This window comes from Danio rerio, chromosome 16 (genome assembly GCF_052040795.2).
Source record: "Danio rerio strain M-AB ecotype USA chromosome 16, GRCz13ab, whole genome shotgun sequence".
Classification (NCBI taxonomy): Eukaryota; Metazoa; Chordata; class Actinopteri; order Cypriniformes; family Danionidae; genus Danio; species Danio rerio.
Genome location: NC_141036.1, coordinates 15591642 through 15603989, shown reverse-complemented (window position 1 = coordinate 15603989; position 12348 = coordinate 15591642). Strand labels below are relative to the sequence as shown.

Below are 12348 nucleotides of genomic sequence, written 5' to 3'. Positions count from 1 at the left end.
ATTAGCAGCTTGCTTAAAGCCCAGGTCAATGTGAAGAAACTGAATGATGGTGGCATCATGACTTACAATGATAGCACTTAAATCATTTTTATTTATATGTTTTTTACTTTTTATTCACTTTCCTCATTGGTCCAATGAATAACCTTTATCATCCATGGAACTGTTTCATTGCACAAAATGTTATTTATTGTGAAAAAGGTTCTTAATGCTGGAAAGAAAAATGGTTCTTTTGAAAACTGTAAAACAATTCGGACTCAGGTGAGCATAGTAATAATAATAATAATAATAATAATAATAATAATAATAATAATAATAATAATAATATACACACGAAACAACAGAAAAAATTTTTAAACAGAAAGGGTAAATAAACCCAGGAAACAAACAACCACAATGTACCTTGAGACTCAACAATACATAAACATACCTTATCCCTTTTACATGAAACCTTTAAATACTCTGCTGAGTTTTTTAAAAGTGATCATTGTTTAGAATGCATTGCTTTAAAGATTCCATGACAACACATCAAATTTATCACAACACTGCAGTCCCAATGTTTTATGCATATAGTACCACTTTCGGTTAACTTTTAAAATTTTCTGTAAATATTTACAAACATCCTAATTATATTGTGAAATATTCAATTTTCAGATGCTCAACTATGTGTAAGAACATGTATTTCATCATTTTAGTAGTATATGATAAGATAAAATATTATGGTCATTTTCTCAATACTGGGTTCTGGCTGGAAGGGCATCCGCTGCATAAAACATATGCTAGAATAGTTTGGGATTCATTCTGCTGTGGCTACCCCGGATAAATAAAGAGACTAAGAAGAAAAATGAATGAATGAATGAATGAATGATCATATTATTTGATCCATGATGGATGATGGGCTCCACCATGTTATTCTACGCTGCAGGAGAGATCAGAGCTGCTGGATTTACAACGTTACAATGTTAAACCATCTGTTTCTCCCAAAATACATTAGTTTGTGTTTTAACATGAAAAGATGGAGTGAGTATTTTTTTCTAAATCATACATGTCGTTTTGCTAGTACTTATGTGAATGGAAATGTCTGGAAGAGAAAATAAATGCTATTTGTTTGAAATGATTTGGGTTATAGAGTCAGATAAGCCTCATATTTACATTTTGATATAAATGTCTGAGAAGGATAGATGTATATTGATTCCATTAAATGTTTTTGTCGTTTAATTTTCATACTGATTGTTCACTTAACAATGGTCAGTTTATAAACACCTGTTAACACCTTCAAACACTCCATAAAACCCCTTTAAAGTGGAAATTACTGTATGTGTACTAGAACAAATCTATCTCGATATTTTCCTCACAAACATGGTTAAACTATCTGCATTTTTTGTCTTTCATATCACTATTCACTTATTCACATATTTTTAGAGAGTTAATAAACCTCACATATAACTTCTCAACAAGAACAAAAGCAAAATCTACATTTATATTTAATTTATATTATTTATATCTCCCTTGAAAACTATTCCAGTGAGCCCACATGGAAGAGTCGAAACAAATAATTACCATTGTCAAATACAACATGTGACAGGGACTGGGATTTAAACAAATAAATCAAAAAGCATAAATAAACAGATAAGTAATACATAAAATCAACCAATTACATTTGAGTCCTGCAACAGAATCTGCACAGCCAGTAAAGCAGTTCTTCTATGAGCTTTTTAGCTCTGGAGATCAGAATGTGAACAGTATCCAGAGCTCTGGCGTTACTGTGTGAGTCATTGGCCTTTCTCATAATCACAGATGAGATTATCATAATAACAGTGTGGTAGTAATTCCCAGCTGCCCGAGTGCGAGTTAAAGTGTGGCTGCGGTTTTGTGAGATTTACAGGAGAGGAGACCCTCGCGCCGAAACCCTCCACTGTAATAACAACATTCCCCCTGAGCGCAGGAAAGTGAAGACTAATCTAAATATTATCGCATGTTAGCGAAGAGGAGGAGGGTCAGTGCACTGGGATCAAGCACAGAAGCCCCATCGCTCTTTGTTTTATGCGTAAGTGAGAGCTTAATCTGTTCCTGCACACTAGAACCGCTTCATCTTAATTTGTTTAAGCACAGTTTAGGGTTTTAATGTGACAGGACACTGCTTTCCTTTGTGTTATTCGTTTTAGAGAGGTTCAGAATGATTCTGGAGGTTTGCTTTTGAGTTTAGATGAAAGAAAAAAGTAAAAACACACTTACTTGGTAGGCTGCGAGACTAGGGCGTCTTTGTGAAGTCGGTAGCAGGGGAAGCTGTTGAAAGTGCCAGGCTCCATCGAAACACCTTGTACACTGCTGTAGTGCTTCTCAGCCAGACCGAACATCTCCATCATACGGAAGCCTGTAAATGACAACATAATATTACAACACTTTTTTGTTTCTTTCTTAGAGGTTTGTCATTTCTCAGCCTGCTTAAGAACACTGCTAGCAGAACGTACGATTGATTTAACTTTTCAACATTTTTAAATTTAAATATCATTAAATTAAAAATATGTGTGATATGCTTGGATGTGTGAAGAAGCATGTTTGATTGAGAAAATACACTTTTTGTCATTATCCATATACTAAAATGGTAGTTTTTCATTTGTTTCCTGAGGGCAACATTGCAAGACAACTCACCGTAATATATATATATTTTTTGCTTTACTGTATACACACAGGAGATGGATATTGAATCAATTTATGGAGGTAAAGAACGAGACTGAGCAGTTAGGTTCATTCTTCCCAACAGCAAGCTTGAAGAGACACATTAGCTATGTTTCCATTCAAAGATGCAAATTAAACTTGCAAAAAGCCACAGCTCTGCATACTTTATCTTTAACCCTGATTAAACAAACCTGATTAAACTAATTGAGCTCTTCAGGCTTGTTTGAAACCTACAGATAAGTGTGTTGAAGCAGGGTTGGAACTAAACTCTGCAACAATTAGGGTGAAATATTTTTTTACCTAAAACAAAAATTCATGCCATAGAGCAGGGGTCACCAAACTTTTTCCTGGAGCTCCGGTGTCCAGCAGATTTTAGCTCCAACTCTAATCCAACACACCTGAACAAGCTAATTTTACTAGGTATACTTGAAACATCCAGGCAGGTGTGTTGAGGCAAGTTGGAGCTAAACCCTGCAGGGACACCGGCCCTCCAGAGCCAAGATTGGTGACCCCTGCCATAGAGGACTAAACATTCTTAAAGCAAGCAGCATTTTTTGACTTGATTTTAGTACAGGATAAGTCAGAATTAAGTGGTTTTTTTTTGTTTGTTTTTTTGACAAGACAGTAATTTTTTTATTTATTTTAATTCCTGGCGAAGCAGTGGCGCAGTAGGTAGTGCTGTCGCCTCACAGCAAGAAGGTCGCTGGGTCGCTGGTTTGAACCTCGGCTCAGTTGGTGTTTCTTTGTGGAGTTTGCATGTTCTCCCTGCGTTCGTGTGGGTTTCCTCCGGATGCTCCGGTTTCCCCCACAGTCCAAAGACATGCGGAACAGGTGAATTGGGTAGGCTAAATTGACCGTGGTGTATGAGAGTGTGTGTGAATGTGTGTGTGGATGTTTCCCAGAGATCGGTTGCGGCTGGAAGGGCATCCGCTGCGTAAAAACTTGCTGGATAAGTTGGCGGTTTATTCCACTGTGGCGACCCTGGATTAATAAAGGGACTAAGCCGACAAGAAAATGAATGAATGAATTTTAATTCCTGATATAAGAATTTATAAATTAGAAATAAAACAAAAACTGTTTTATTTTTGTAATTTAGTATGGTGACACACATTTAAAAGTTTACATTAAGATTTGTTTGTTTGTTTGTTTGTTTGTTCATCCATTATTTTGTTCAATATATTTTACTATATACCAATTTCAATGCCAATACCAATACTAATTATACCAATATACATTTTTTATATATACTTTGGCTACCAAAAATCAGCATTTATTTGATAAAAAAGCTATATATTTTATAAATATATTTATTTATTTTCTAAGTGGTGCAGTGGATAGCACAATCTCCTCACTGCAAGAGGGTCACTGGTTCGAGCCCAGACTGGGCCAGTTAGCATTTCTGTGTGGAGTTTGCTTCTTCTCTCTGGGTTCCCCGTGTTTTCCCCTACAGTCCAAAGACATGCAGTACAGGTGAATTGGGTAAGCTAAATTGTCCGTAGTGTATGTGTGTAAATGAGAGTGTATGAGTGTTCTCAATGTTGGGCTGCGGCTGGAATGGCATCCGATGTGTAAAACATTTGCTGGATAAGTTGGAGGTTCATTCTGCTGTGTCGACCGCTGATAAATAAAGGGACTAAGCCGAAAAGAAAATGAATGAATGAATATTGTCAATGTTTAAAATAGTTAATAAATTTGGTTTATAAATATATATCAGTCTACATATATATATAAATATCTTTAATGCCACTTAATGGACCATTGTTAGATTAAAAATTAAAAAAAATAAAATAAAATAGTTAAATAACTTACTAAGCTGAAAAATTTAAATGATGGAGTATGTACTTCAAAATTTAGTATGCTAATAAATAATGTAAAGAAAAAAAAAAGAAAATAAACAAGTGGTAAAATGCTATCCTATGCCAGGTTAATATTTTATCATATAAATGAACTTATAAATATTATAATATTTAATGTGCTGTTACATTATAAATATTTATAACAGGGAATGATTTGTTTTAAAGCATATCATTTCCTCTAAAATTTGTAAACAGCGGCAAAAACAATCAGGTTAAAACAACAACAAAGGCTGTATTTGTTCAGCTAGTAAAAGAGAGACGGTTTGTAAAGTATAATTAAGTGTGCTTTTTTTCATCCTTCAAGATCTAGATAATGGTGCACAAATAACATGACCCAGTGCTCTTAATTAAGTAAATGGGTTTCTGAATACTAACAGTGGATGAATAGATCTAACAGTTTGAATAAATCTTCATATCTTCCCACCCAGCACAGTGAAGGTGTGTTTTATGCAGAGGTTACTGTGAAGCATTTATTGTTGTCTTACCAGCTAAAGTGTTCCCACTCATTAACACCGAGGGGCAAGCTGAAAAAGAAAAACAGAACAGAGTGCAAAGTCTATCAGTTCCCTGAGAACAAAGTGATTTAGGAAATTACACATTGTGTAATGATGCATTCAAAAACATATATAATACAAAATCCTGTTCAGAGGTATTTTAACAGCAACCATTTTATACTTGATCTTAACTTGTGCCACAAGGGATGATTTCAGAGAATGGAAGAAGCTGAAGTAATTTCAAAAGTATTTACTTTGTAATATAAAAAAGTTTTTGATTTTCATCAATAATCCCACAAAGGCCCACAAACGCTCTGAACGAGGTGGAGTAATTTAGAAAAGAACCCCATTATTTATTTTTGCTAATTATATTGTTTTACACGCACACACATTAAAAAAAACTCCACTATTAGTTTTGGTAAATACACTTTGCACTCACTTTCCATATAAATTGAAATATATGTAAATGGCACATATAGGGCCTATGTTTCATTAACAAATATTATTAAGAACATTCTATAGTCTATTCTAAATTAATATAAAATCACTTACAAAAGCTTTCACATCTTCTAATATATGTAAATCGTAAATAAATAAATAAATAAATAAATAAATAAATAATGAGGCTATTTATTAAGAAATTTAATGTAATATTTATTATTTATTAGGAAAATAAATAATAATAAAGTGAACTCTAAAAAAAAACCTGAACTTTAAAAATAAAAATAAAACTGAACTTTATAAAAAAAAAAACTTAAAAATGCTTTGAGAGCAAATTACACCTGAGAGATGACTTTAATGTTTAAAAATAATAATCATTCCAAGTTTAAATGTCAGAATGTTATAAATAAATAGGGCATAGGGGGTATAACTGGGAAAAGAACACGGCCAGGAACTATTTTTCTAACTACAGCTCCAGAGGTGTAGTTGCAAGCATAGAAGTTTGCGACGCAGTTTGTGAATATTCATTGGAACGACGAATTTGGAAAACACCCAATCAATGAACTATTGCGACAGAACTTGCGACCTTAGTTGGCTAACGATGGTTGGCCAAAACGAACTCCTGGCTAGTACATTTAACTTTTCACAGTCAGAATTTGTCTATATGAATAATAATAAAATTTCAAACATAATAATAATAATAATAATAATAATAATAATAATAATAATAATAATAATAATAAAAATAAAAATGATAATAAAAATAATAACGATAATAATAATAATAATAACAGTAATAACAATAATAATAATCCAAAATTTGGTTTTTCAAACCACCTGAACCCCCCTTGGCTACGAGTCTGACTATTAAATTTAACTTAATAAATTGTATAAAGATTTATTAATAACAAATTTTAGTAGCAGTTAAATAATTAATAGCAATATAAATAATATCATTCTTGGCAAGGTTGTGGGGGAGATTATATTCACCCATCCCCACCAATGTCAAGTACAAACCTACACCCTTGGGTGGCTTAATGGGTTAAAAAAAAATATATATAATATATTAAAATTATCTTAAAACAATCAACCAAAGATTTGGGTTTGCAATAACCTGGTGATGAGTGAATAATGACAAAGACTGCAATTTTGGGGTGAACTATACCTTTAAGGAAATAATGAACATGTTATATTTTGAATTGTACCCAACAATGTCATGTGCCATAACTGCATTTACTATATAGCAAGTTTTTTTAATCTTACAGTATAAAACGTTCAACATTACATCACACCAAACTGCAAGAGGAAGTTTCTGTGTATTCTCAAAGGGACGTACTGGCAGTCGCAGCCTCACAAACAAAAGTTATGAGCTGTTCTTCAATTTTCTTGAAGGCATCCAGATCATCCACAAAGAACACATGTCTCTCGCTAGGTTTACTGGCGATGTTCACCAGCTCCCCATAGTCTGCATCAGCGAAGCCAATGGCAAAGATGATGTAGCCTACGGTGAAACAAGAAAACATGACTTTTATTACAGCGTTTAAAGTCCTATTTTTAACAGCCAAACAACCAAACCACAAGACAGTTGGTGTTTTTTTCAAAAGCTGTTGTTTAAACAACATGAAAATTAAGTTATTATGTGGAGGGAACATTCGACTCACCCTCCATCTGCATCTCTTTGGAGATCTTGTTGACATCATCCTGAGAGCGGCCGTCGGTGAGCACAACCAGCACTTTCGGGATGCCTCTCCTCACACCCGCATCCTCAGAAAAGATGGCCTCCTTGACATGCTTGATGGCTCGACCTGAATCAAGAGTCATAAATAGATGTTACTGCCTCATGCCAAGAGCAGGATTTACACTGCTTCACAGACTCTGGGTTGCCAAGAAGTGATGGATTTTACAGGAACTTTCATCATGACGTTGTGTTTGCCAGGAAGCTATGTTTTGTTGAAACTTCACCCCAGAACCTTTAGAGAGTTGAAGTAATTGTGAAACAAAAATTGTGGATTAAATAAACAAAGTGTGTATTTAAAAAATACTAATAATTACAATTTTGTTAAAATAACACTTGTGCTGTATGGTTTCTGTGAATGTTGTTGTTATCATTTTTAACTCCTAAAATAAGATGCAAAAAAAATAATTATCAGATTAAAATAATCATGTCATAACTCACGTTATCTCTAGAACTAGGCAGTCACTTGATCATTTTAAAAATTTTGTAATTTTATAACTGTTCAGGTAAAGCCCATACACAGTTCCCTGACTTGTCCTAAATATGTGTATATTTCATTCTTTGAAAGAAGATAATAAATGAAGAAATATAAAATAAATGGAGATAATAAGACCATGAAAGTGTTTTTTGACCTTACATGCATATTAGACTGTTGTTGGAGACTCTTACAACCAAAATATGACCCTATTTCATGTATAATATGGGCTCTTTAATAAACGGGTTTGAACGGTTCACTTAGAAGATCCGGTTAAAACGACCGATTCATCCGCGAATTGCCTGTCATCACTTCAGACCGTCAGAAACAGAAACAATGGCAGGCCGGAGACTTACAGTTTTGCTATGGATTTTTGTGTAAGTAAAACTCTTGACAACTGCAAGAAACATCGAGACATAGAGAAAAAAACAACCTACAACACAAAACAGGATGCAAAGCACAGACCGAGCACTACACCTGCACCCCACCTCCAACTGAACAACAAATGATTGACATATGTTCATGTTCTGAAGTAATTTATTCAATGTAAAAAGCTCAAAGATTTGGGGGTGTTTTTTACTGTCTTACCGTTCATTTGGTTATTAAAAATTTGAAATGTTTAAAATCTATTTCTGCCTTAATGTAAATTATTTACTGTAAGTACTCTTTATTATCTTTACACATTTTATTGCAGTCTTTTATGGGCAGTGAATTTACTCAACTAATAACAGAAAACATACAAAAGTAGCAAACACATTACTGTACATGCTGCTATTAATCTGTATATCCAGCATGTATAGTTATGGGCTCAGAAAGTTCTCAAAATATAATTTAATCCTACATTTTCAAAGGAAAATGAAGATGTAGGTCATATAGGTGGTTGTCAAATGCTAAACACCTGCAAGTTCTGAAAGAGATCAAACCTCGGGCAGGTAAGGAAAAAGTTACACAAAAGTAACTCAAAAGTGATATAACGCATTACTTTTGTCGTAAATTTTGACTTATCAATTAATTACAAATTATCAGACCAGAGGTTTTGAATATCAGAAAATAGACTTTATTCTCCATAATAAAGCCGAGAAAGAGCAGAGCAGACCCCAGAGCATTCTGAAGTCTCTCCTGGACACCTTCTGAAGTCTCTCCTGCACCTTCTGAAGTATCTGTGTTTGTTACAATTTTTATACAGGATTATTTGACACACCCCTAAGTCTCTTTTTAACTCTTGACCATTTTTGAATAGGTTTTTAGTCTAAGGGGTCCTGCTATTCTTGGCTCTCAGCCCACTAGCTCATGTCAGCAGAGATGTTACAGGTCTATGTCAGCAAAGTATAGATGCAACTTATGCAAAAGGATTAAGTGTTTACATACATAGTTATAATAGGATAATAAATTGATACTATGTTACTCATTCTAACTTCTGACACATATAGCTTCATACAAGTATTTAACATATATGATCAGTGCTTTACATATTCAGTTATTCTACACAATCAGTCACTCAGCCTTCTCCTAGTGTTGCTCCTGTAGGCATACTCATCTTACACAGACATAACACTGTATTTTTAACACACGCTGGCATGTTTCTGCAAACACTACATACATTTTGTGAAGAGAAAATTGACTGCTTTACACTTAGAAAATACTTCACACTGAGAGAATAGAAATCTTCTTCAATCCCTCCTCTTAAGACTTTAGTCTTAATATTATTGTCTTTTAACCCCAAAGTGCAATTTCATAATCCAGTTCTCTTAATTACCTCTATCTAGTGACTGATATTAGACACATAGCTGTTATCAATTGACTAGATTATGCCACCGTACTTTGACAGAAGTCCAGCCAAACATCTTCCCTGTCACTTTTGATTTAAAGGAAGTAAAAGACTGTACTCTGTTTTTCTCTTAACACATCAAAGACAATAAAGTTTTAAGCATAAGTATTCAGTTGGTTCAGTGCTAGCTGCTAGTTTTCACACTCATGTAGAATATACTGAAGTGATATTATATATCGGTACCATGAAAGCAATATGCAAACAAAATCAATATGCAAACGTAAAAAGCATCAAATGTTGATCTTGATCTTTGCTCATCCTTGTTTCTCTTCTTGTAAGCTATCAGCATCTTCATTAAACTTTGAAAAGATGTTGATGGAGATGTGTGGTTAAGAGTCTGAGTTCTGAAATCTGCAGTTGTGCATTCATCATCCCTTGACTTGTGGCACTGCTGTATGTGGTACTCAGGCACATTATCAGAATCACTCTTTTCTTTGCTCTGAAAAACTCTTGCTTCCACACGTTGCACTTAGTAGCTCAGAGCTTTGGAATATTCAGGCTCCTCTGTTTCCGGTCAGCTTTCCCTTGCTGGAGATGTTCCCTTTCGCTCCTTTGAGGCATTGGTACCCCATCGTTGACATCCCCTTTGGCAGCTGTTGGATTTGCCCTCATCCAGATATGGTCCTTTCCTCCTGAGCTCTCCAGAGCATCCTCAGATAGACTCAATCACCTAGACCAGTTGGACCTTGTATCACTGCTCTCTCACATGGCTTCTTTCTGGTTTCCTGCACAGATATCGCTTTGCACATGGCAATTATTTGTTTCTTCATTAAAGTCCCTACTGCATTAGACATCTTTGCAAACCATTCCAAGAGGTTTATGCAAGGGTATAGGTGAGATTATATGCCAGGTTTTATGCAAAGTTTCATGTGGTTTCTTGCAAGGGTCATGCTGTTTCTTGCAAGGTTTCTTTCAAGGCTTCTTTCAAGGGTCGACCCAATAGCAGTTCATGCGATGCGGTGTTAGATGCCTGTTTCTGTCAGTTTCCATGCCATCACTCACCAATGCACTTGGTAGCAAATTAATCCCATTAAGTTTATTATTTTCACATATTTCATTGAGTGTTGGTCTTGATGGATCATCTTCATCTCTTTCAGCCATTTCTGGTAATTGAGCATAATACAATTATTCTCTCTTTTGCTTTATTCATAATTTTTCATACTCCGTTAGATGTTTTTATTTATTGATCATTCATTAACTTCATGAATACTTTATGAATGCAAACCCATTATGAACTTATTTCTGAAGGCATTTCAAAATTTAGGAAATACTTCTCTTGTCACAGATGTAATAACTATCCCTGCTTCATAATCTGCTCCTGATGCTACCTCTAATCATCTACTCATCATAGTTTCTCAACTGTGCTTGTTTACAGAATAATTCTCTATCCAGTCAACATCAAAAACAGTCATCATATCTCACTGTTTGGAGCAATGGTCTCCACTCAAGTCTTTTAATTGAACTAGAGCTATGTGAAGTTGTAGATAATTCAATCATCCACATATTGTGACAGTGTCCATCCTAAGATCTTCTCCCTTATTATAACCCTTTATGCATTCTGGTGTATACAGTATATGCTATTCACCAAGCTACACAAGTACAAACAAGTTTCTACCCTCCTCTGGTAGTTACCTAAAATAAACTCAATAGAAACTAAGCACTTAATATATTTACCATCCAAAAGAACATATCTTCACATACAATATGAACTTCAGCTGGAAAATCTTCTCCTATTGATTACTCTTAAATCATATTATCAACATTAAGCCTCTTTTATCTGTCTTGATTAACCATTTATTTCAATTATCAAATTAATTTCAATTAAATATTATTAGTTACTTATAATTTATTACTACTTTGAATTTAAATTTAAATAGAAATGTCTAGGACAGATTGCATATTACATTATCTAGATGTTTCTATTAGTGCTCTTATATTTTTACACGTTTCAATAGAGTTTTATACCTATTTCAGCATTTAGTGGTTTTCTTTCTGGGCAGATTCTGCATCTAATCCATTTTAACCTCACTGTGCTGGCTGATTTTATCTGCATCTCAGTCCTGTAATGACAATCATTTAGTTGGAATTTGACACTTCTTTCCTTTACTAATTTATTTTCTGATCTATATATTAATTCCTTTTTTGTCTTTGAGTTATTTTCTTTTGGCTCATAATTATTTCCTAAGGCACTCCCATTAAACTAGTTGTTTATACAATTTTGATGCACTTTTTTATCAGCTGACTAAAACTTACTGTATGCTTTGTAAATTTATTTTTGCTCTGTTTTAACTATTATTCCTTATTAATTCCTTATATTGTTTTCTTAAACACTTTTCTCTTTCAATTTTTCTTTTAGTAATTTAGAACTGTTACTTTTTGATCTTATCATGTCCTATGAATTAATTAAAATTGTTATTTCAATCTTCCCTTTAACTGTATCATTTTTGTAATCATTTTTCAAAATGTGAATCTTTTTCCAGTTTTCAATATTCAATCTTGATTTAGGCCATTCATAACATAATTATGCTAAGATATTTCCTTTACTTAATTTTAATTTAAATACTTAATTCCATTCTTATTTATTCTCCAAATTATTTATTGCCTTATCAAAAGCTTTTTCTCTTTTTCTTTAGTCAATCTGCTGCATTGTAATTTATCCTTCAATGTTTAAGGACTTTTATGATTAAACCTATTAAAACTTAAACCTAAATTATTTACCATTCATCATAATATATAATTTCATCATTACACATTTAAAGTTTCACCTTAAAATTACCTTATAACACTTTTTCTTACTTAAAAATTTGCATGATAGTAATTTCTCTAAAATTGACAGGAGTCTG

The 12348-nt window shown here is 33.6% G+C and overlaps 1 protein-coding gene across 14 annotated transcripts in view; it reads right to left on the bottom strand.

Annotated features, from left to right (window-relative positions):
- The window catches only part of col14a1a (collagen, type XIV, alpha 1a), a 320593-nt gene that overhangs the window by 95115 nt on the left and 213130 nt on the right, over positions 1-12348 (bottom strand). For all 14 annotated transcript variants that reach the window (XM_087286725.1, XM_087286726.1, XM_087286727.1 and 11 more), the window contains 4 exons: positions 7129-7272; positions 6804-6968; positions 5018-5056; positions 2233-2371 (listed from right to left, as the gene is read on the bottom strand). In XM_087286725.1, the coding sequence (XP_087142851.1) occupies positions 2233-2371; positions 5018-5056; positions 6804-6968; positions 7129-7272 (487 nt within the window). The remainder of the gene's footprint in view (positions 1-2232; positions 2372-5017; positions 5057-6803; positions 6969-7128; positions 7273-12348) is intronic.